General features: G+C 35.6%; 2 protein-coding genes across 2 annotated transcripts; both read right to left on the bottom strand.

Annotated features, from left to right (window-relative positions):
• Nucleotides 1-4,079: 4,079 nt before the first annotated feature.
• LOC145095651 (uncharacterized) lies at nt 4,080-5,810 on the bottom strand. The gene is made up of 3 exons (XM_079033492.1): nt 5,717-5,810; nt 4,765-5,034; nt 4,080-4,546 (listed from the first exon to the last, which is right to left on the bottom strand). Exons 1-3 carry the CDS (start codon nt 5,808-5,810, stop codon nt 4,080-4,082), a joined length of 831 nt encoding a protein of 276 aa, XP_078889618.1.
• Nucleotides 5,811-5,878: 68 nt separating this feature from the next.
• Nucleotides 5,879-6,585, bottom strand: LOC145095650 (L10-interacting MYB domain-containing protein-like). The gene is made up of 2 exons (XM_079033491.1): nt 6,268-6,585; nt 5,879-6,202 (listed from the first exon to the last, which is right to left on the bottom strand). The coding sequence occupies exons 1-2, from the start codon at nt 6,583-6,585 to the stop codon at nt 5,879-5,881; spliced, it is 642 nt and encodes a 213-aa protein (XP_078889617.1).
• Nucleotides 6,586-7,002: the final 417 nt, after the last annotated feature.

The following is a 7,002-nucleotide window of genomic DNA, read 5'->3' as shown; positions in this document are numbered from 1 at the left end:
ATTTTGTCTAAGTGTACTATTTACACTTTCATAGACAAGACAGACTGCCTACAATGAGAAGATAAACTATAATTATAATGTATATATTTTGCATCATCAAATCTATATTGATGAGTATTAGAATTAATGTTTGAATCAATCAAATATATGAAAGTGATAAAGAACACAAAGATCTAAATAAGATATGTTTAGCGTCGATTATATCTGGAATGAGTATAGTAGTTTTGAGTATAAAGAGTAATCAGATTATGTTCATTACTTTAGACTTAAGTATTTACCCTATATATAGGGTACATCAGACATACAAAAAACACAAGGAATCGACTATAAGTATTAATACTAGAAAGTGCCATGTAAATAGATAAGTTAATCAAAGTACGTAACTCTCGTTATTTACAAGCACGAAAACTAAAGATATAGCTTTCAAATACTCACTACAACTTTCGAATCTACATATACAAATAAGTGTCCCAATACATCTTCATCTCTTCATGAGAAACGTACTGTGGAACTATTAGTGTAATCTCCCAAAACATGGCGGTGATCTTCGCCACAATCTTTGTAGTCTGCATAAGATCCTGAAACTCTCGGGCCATCTGTTGCACCTTAATCGTTGCTACATAGTGCACCTAGAACCTAGTAATGAATTTCTCCTAGTTCAAGGTTTCAATCGCCTCTAGTCTGAGAGAATGGATCACTCTACCGGACCGGTCATGTGTCCTATCTCACAAAAGGCACGCATGGAAGCTATCGTTTTTCCCCATCAAGGAAAAAATTCATTATAAACGTGATCTCCATGTCTGTGATCCAATGCATACTCACAATGGGATCCTTCTTCACGAAGAACATAGTAGCCCTATACGCACGAAACTCCCAGAAATAAATCTCACGAGTCCTGAGCTAATTAGTCCCCAGCTCGGCCGAAGGGCTCTCAGATGCTAATCCATCATTGCTACTAACTGTTCCTAGATTGTTTTGAACATACTCTATAGATCCTCCAAGATGACTTTCAAAACCTCTGTGGAAATAAAGTAGTGGATCACATAATCCCTTGATCTAGAACCAGAGCCTGAACCAGATTGAAAACCACCTCCATGATGAGTACTCACCATTCTACAAATACAAGAAAAGTATCAAAACATGCACATAGCTCTATAACACACACTATTCTCTCACGACGAACTCCTCAGAATCTTTATGGGTCTCCTGATTCAAGTTTCGATCATTTGCTTCTGGTAGTACGGGCCCATATTACCTTCCACACCTATTCATACTTTCCCTAAGAATCACCCAAAAGCTACTAAGTTGTTCATAAACACACCAAGATGTAGGGTTTTGAGCATTCTAACACTCCTATGGTGTATATGCAACCCTAGAAACCTTGAATCTATGTTTTATCTATGATACATGCAAAATTCCTTTTCCAAGGTTCATATCCTATGTAGCATACATAGGGAACTTTTAATTATAAAAGTAAGTAAGAAAAACATACCTTGTAGTAGAATGGATTCCTTGAAAACCTTGTGAGCTTAGCACCTCAAGGTGATGCCTCAAATGTCTCACACAACACCAAATGCACTTGGAATAACTTAGAGAGAAATGAAGAACACTTAGAAATCGGCTAGCCCTCACTTGTCTTACTTAGTGGCCGATTTTGGTGTGTAACATGAAGCTTATATAGTGTGTTACACCATGTAAACCCTAATTGTCATGACCTTTCATTTCCATGACCCATGGGTTCTATAAACACCATGGAGCATCCATGGAGCATCCTATGGGTTTTAGCCAACTTGATAATCCATGAAGCATAAGCCCACTGTACAAGTATGGGTGATTTACACAATCAACCCATATATTTAATTAGTTTTCTTTTGATCACTTAATTAATTCCAAATTAATTCTTGATCAATACTAATTAAATAATACTATTAATATATTAGAAATTATAATATATTAATAAACCTTATGTGTTATTTCTCTCATTTTAGTCTATCCAAATGCATGATGCCATGCAACCCAAATGGACCATGCTAATCGAGTCAAGTACATTCCAGAAATAGTTATAAACTTAGACACCTAATCCAACAGTGTCCCACTTGGATAAATCTAATAACTATAACTGCAAGAATGATTTCAGGAACCGATCAACAATCGTAGCTCTTTCAAGGTCTCGCGGAACTGAGAAAATGATAATACGCCATTTAAGATAAGTGATCATATAATCATTTGTTCTACATATTAGCAGGACAAATACATGGAACAATGTCTTACTTATTTTCCAGCAACTTGTTTCCCGGTTTCCTGATTTGTTTGACATAGAACTTAATTGAACACATCAACTTAGTTCTGACCGGGCCCGGTACATAGGTCAAGACAAAATCATCGAGGGGCCCAGATATCGCTTCTAATCCAAGAAGGAACAGATAAACTTCGACTCATATGCTTGTTCTACTACTTGTTGAATCATACACAAAGGCATGTTTTATAACATCGAGTTACCAATGCGTTTACGTACAATCAATGTATAACCAACCATAGGCAACTAGTCATATCTCTAGGTTTGAAGACTTATATGATATTACCGTCTCACGATCACTTGAGATAAATTCCATGAAGTGATACCAGTGAGCCTCAGTTGAATCCAATATTCAAAACTGATGAGCACTCAAGAGTGTTGTAGCCATGTCAAACAACATAGACATCTACAACCATCTCATGACAGTCTTGATTCGTACCTACTTCCAACATATGACCGAATGTGGATAATTTGAATAATATGATATACTAAACATAGTTATTCTGGAAGTCAAAACATGGAAAATGAAATGATAGTAAACCATTGACAAAAGATGGCAACACTTTACTCATAAATAAATACACCTTTTATTCATCATCAAATGTCAATTACACTTTACACATTTCAAATTTATCTAACTACTAAAACTAATATCATCCTTCAGCCCTACGCATCTTGCATGCTAGAGATGCTTAACCCTGCCCAGTCCCTTCGTGAGGGGATCTGCTAGGTTCTCATTTGATGATACCCTCTTTGCCATAACGAGTCCTTCTTCTATTCGATGTCTGATGAAATGATATTTTCTGTCGATGTGTCTGGATCTCCCGTGATCCCTTGGTTTCTTTGCTAAGGCAACTGCACTTTCACTATCACAGAAAATCACTATTGGCTCCTTTATAGCTGGTACAACTGCAAGGTCTCCAATGAAGTTCTTTAGCCATATAACCTCCTTTGTTTCCTCGCTTGCCGCTATATACTCTGATTCGCAAGTTGAATCAGCCACTGTCTCCTGCTTGGAACTTTTCCAAGAATGTGCTCCTCCGTTTAAGGTAAAGACCCAACCTGACTGAGACTGAGAGCGGAAATTTCCCTATCAGTTAGAAAGCTAGCATCACTATGCCCCAATACTCTCAAGTCATCACTCCCACCGAGGGTAAGGACCCAGTCCTTAGTCCTCCGCTGGTAGTTGAGAATATTCTTTACCGTAGTCTAGTAAGCCTTGCCAGGGTTCCCCTGATATCTACTGGCCATGCTTAATGCAAAGGCAACATCAGGACGAGTACAAGTCATAACATACATGATAGAGTCTACAGCGGAAGCATACGATACTTGACTCATTTCTGCTATCTCAGCCTCTGTACTCGGACTCTGACTTTTACTCAGTCTGGTGTTACTTTGGATCGGTAACTCTCATTTCTTGGAATTCTGCATGCTGAATCTCTTCAGCACCTTCTCCAAGCAGGTACTCTGACTAAGGGGTCGTTTGATAGTTGTTGATTGGGTTAGAGCTGACTGAGTTAGAAGCTGACTGAGTTAGAAATGCTGACTGAGTCCACATCTAACTGAATTTATGCTGCTTGATTATTTATCAAAGTGATTATGCTGAATGATAAAAATGACCATATTATCCTTATGTTTTCCTTTTGTGCTGGATAAAATAATTATAAAAATAAAAATTATCACATAAAATCCAAAATAAACATACATAATTTAAAATCCAAATACAAAGTGTAACGGAAAACCCAAATACATACTGTCAAACATAATAAAAAAAGTATATCATTTAACGTGAACCATTTGAAAGTAACTGATTAGCAATCTGGTCACGCAAAGTAGTCATATACTCAACGGCTTCTGAACCCCATTCTATGCCTTGTATGTTTTGGCCCTCACTTCCTCCACCTCCCAAACTAGGAGTAACCATAGTGTTTTGTTCAAAGTTCGTAAATAGGTCATCTTGAATATCATATTTCTTTATAAAATTATGGACCGCGACACAGGTAATAACTATGTCTCTTTGCACTGGAAAAGGATACAGAGCCATACGTTTTAAAATTGGAAATCTCGCCTTCAGTACACCATAAGCACGTTCAATGATATTTCTAAGTTGTGCATGAGCATGATTGAACCTTTCTTCCTTAGTTAAAGCTCTGTTTCTATGAAAATCGGCTAACCAATACCTAGTATTGCGGTAAGGAGCCATAAATCCACAGGTGTTGGTGTATGAAACATCACAAAGGTAATATTTATCTGTAGATGGGTGACAAATTAATAATATAAATAATATAGATAATAAAACTTACAGAATAATGACAAACCTGGTGGAGGGAATGGAAATCCAGAAGTCGAATCAAATGAAACTTCTTTCAAAACTTTAGAATCGTGTGCTACGCCCTCCCATCCAGCCCACACAAAGGTGAATATCATATCAAAATCACAAATTCCTATTACATTTTGATAACATTCACCTTTTCCTCTTCCCCTATAGCGAGTTTGTTCATCAACGGGCACAACTGCATGTAAAAGTGTTCCATCTAGTGCACCTAATGCTCCAGGAAATATGTTTTTTAGCCGTCTATGTCGTTCCGAGGTATTTCTTGTTGTATTAGAAGATGTTGGTACAATAATTTCTCTTGCAAAACACATCATTGCTTTTAGCACTTCATGAAAACCTTGATGAATCGTTTGTATGGAGTGGTGAAACCTTTCTTTAATAGCTCGAAATCGTTCATTATGTCCTATAACATGTAAAAATATAGCCATCTTCTCTTCAATCCTTATTGTCCTACTACATTGCAACCAGTTTCTTTGAGTAAAATGATTTCATAATAATAAAAATGCATCTTGTGAAAGACGCATCATATCAAAACATTGTATAGGACATCCATGTATCAAATCTTGTGTATATGCATGCCCGGTTTCTTCCGATACGTTAGCTTTTATTCTTCCAATTCTTGTTTTTCTTTTTTGATCCAATATTAACCAATAACATGAGAGTATAAGGAAACCTAAAAACTGACCTTCCTTATCCATATGTAACCTATTACCTATTGAATACGAATCACATAAATTTTACAACATAAATCATAACATTAATCAATAACATTAAAATGGATGACATATAACGCCATAACAAAAAAATCCATGACATAAAAATCCATAACATAAAATTCAATACCAAATAACAATCCTAAACATAACACATAAACAACCTAAACTTAAAAATCATAAACAAAACACATAACAACCCTACATATAATAATCCATAACATGTACCATAATATAAATCCAAAAAGCATAAAGACAAAAGCATCCTAAAGTCATACTAAAGTCAACCAAGTAATCCAAAATTCTTTCCCGCATTTTTCACCCACAATTCACAAGTCGAAGACTCGAGGCATAACCAAATTTTCCTGTTACCAGCATTTTCAGCAAACAACATAAGACCAGTGATGTATTTCGGATCAGAATCTCCCCACTCCAAGCCTTTCAACTTTTTAATACATTCATCCATCTCTTTGTAAAGATTATTAGTTTGCGCGAATGCCTGAGCCGCCTTTATAATTTCCTTGCCAACCTCTCTTATGTCATCATCCAATGTGTCCGTGGGTGCTGTTCGTTTTCCTCTTTTGTTTTTGGACCGACCAGACGAATCTCCACTTGCATGTGATGCACTTGTTGGTGGGGGTACTGTTGAACTGAGGCTGGGATATCCATTTGAGGTGGTGTATCTACCATCTCGATATCCTCATAATCTTGTGTAGTAAAGACTTCTGCAGGGTGAGGGAGTGTCGAAGATGGTCCCCAACTAGTAGCACCTGTCGAGGTCGCACCGTCAAACAACTGGGTGCATAGATTAGGGTAAAAAAGGGGTGGATTTCTTAAATTCTCAACCATCTTGTTCAACTGTTTGAAAAATTGATTTTATTATTATACTTTTAAAAATAATGTGTTTTATATTAAAAGATTACCTTTGCCTCCGCTTTCCACTCTTCATCTGTTATTTGAAACGTGTTTGTGATAGGATTATAGAGATTCCCAGTTTTGTTTTTTAATTTCAACCAAACTGCATACTTGCTTTTCAAGTAGTCATAATGATATTTCATTTGTTTTTTGTCAACAACAAAGTCATGTTCTTTTTTTAGTTTTTCAGCTATTGTATTCCATGAGGTACCTTTGAGACCACTACCCTCCCGGCTGTTACTTGTCAGTTCTTGGATACATGCATCAAGAAAAGTTTTGTTCACAAAATCCGAAGACCAACTAGCTCTACTTCTCTTTTCTGCCATATCTAAGGAATAAATAAATGTTTAACATGTTATGTAAATATATACACATATTTGCACACATAAACACAAATATATATATACATATACACACAAATTTGCCCACATATACACAACTATATATATATATACATATACACATGTACACAAATACTCACAAATAGGTCACATTTATAAATATAAAAAATTATTAACAGATAAAATAAAATTGTTATTAAGATGAAAAGAAACAAAATGATAAAAAATAAATAAATAAATAATTCATCAAAAATAATAGATTGTTAATTTATAGTAAAAAAAATACCACACTCTAGTGTCTTGAATGTTTCAAGAAATATTTAGAATGAAAATAAAAATCATATATTTATAAAAGTACCATCACCAACGTAAACCTATTGCCTTAGATTCAGACTACTATTC

This window comes from Lactuca serriola, chromosome 3, assembly GCF_051521515.1.
Source record: "Lactuca serriola cultivar US96UC23 chromosome 3, Lser_US96UC23_V15, whole genome shotgun sequence".
Lineage (NCBI taxonomy): Eukaryota > Viridiplantae > Streptophyta > Magnoliopsida > Asterales > Asteraceae > Lactuca > Lactuca serriola.
Note: the sequence above shows the minus strand (reverse complement) of the source record. Positions and strands in the feature narration are given on the sequence as shown.

Bases quoted from the DNA above. Each gene is read 5' to 3' on its own strand.
- LOC145095651 (XM_079033492.1), bottom strand. From the start codon at position 5,810: ATGGATGAATGTATTAAAAAGTTGAAAGGCTTGGAGTGGGGAGATTCT. The intron at 5,035-5,716 runs GTAACAGGAAAA...TACATGTTATAG, and splicing joins GTTGTTTGCTGAAAATGCTG to GACATAATGAACGATTTCGA. The intron at 4,547-4,764 runs GTGAATGTTATC...ACCCATCTACAG, and splicing joins CTATAGGGGAAGAGGAAAAG to ATAAATATTACCTTTGTGAT.
- LOC145095650 (XM_079033491.1), bottom strand. From the start codon at position 6,585: ATGGCAGAAAAGAGAAGTAGAGCTAGTTGGTCTTCGGATTTTGTGAAC. The intron at 6,203-6,267 runs GTAATCTTTTAA...TTTTTCAAACAG, and splicing joins AGTGGAAAGCGGAGGCAAAG to TTGAACAAGATGGTTGAGAA.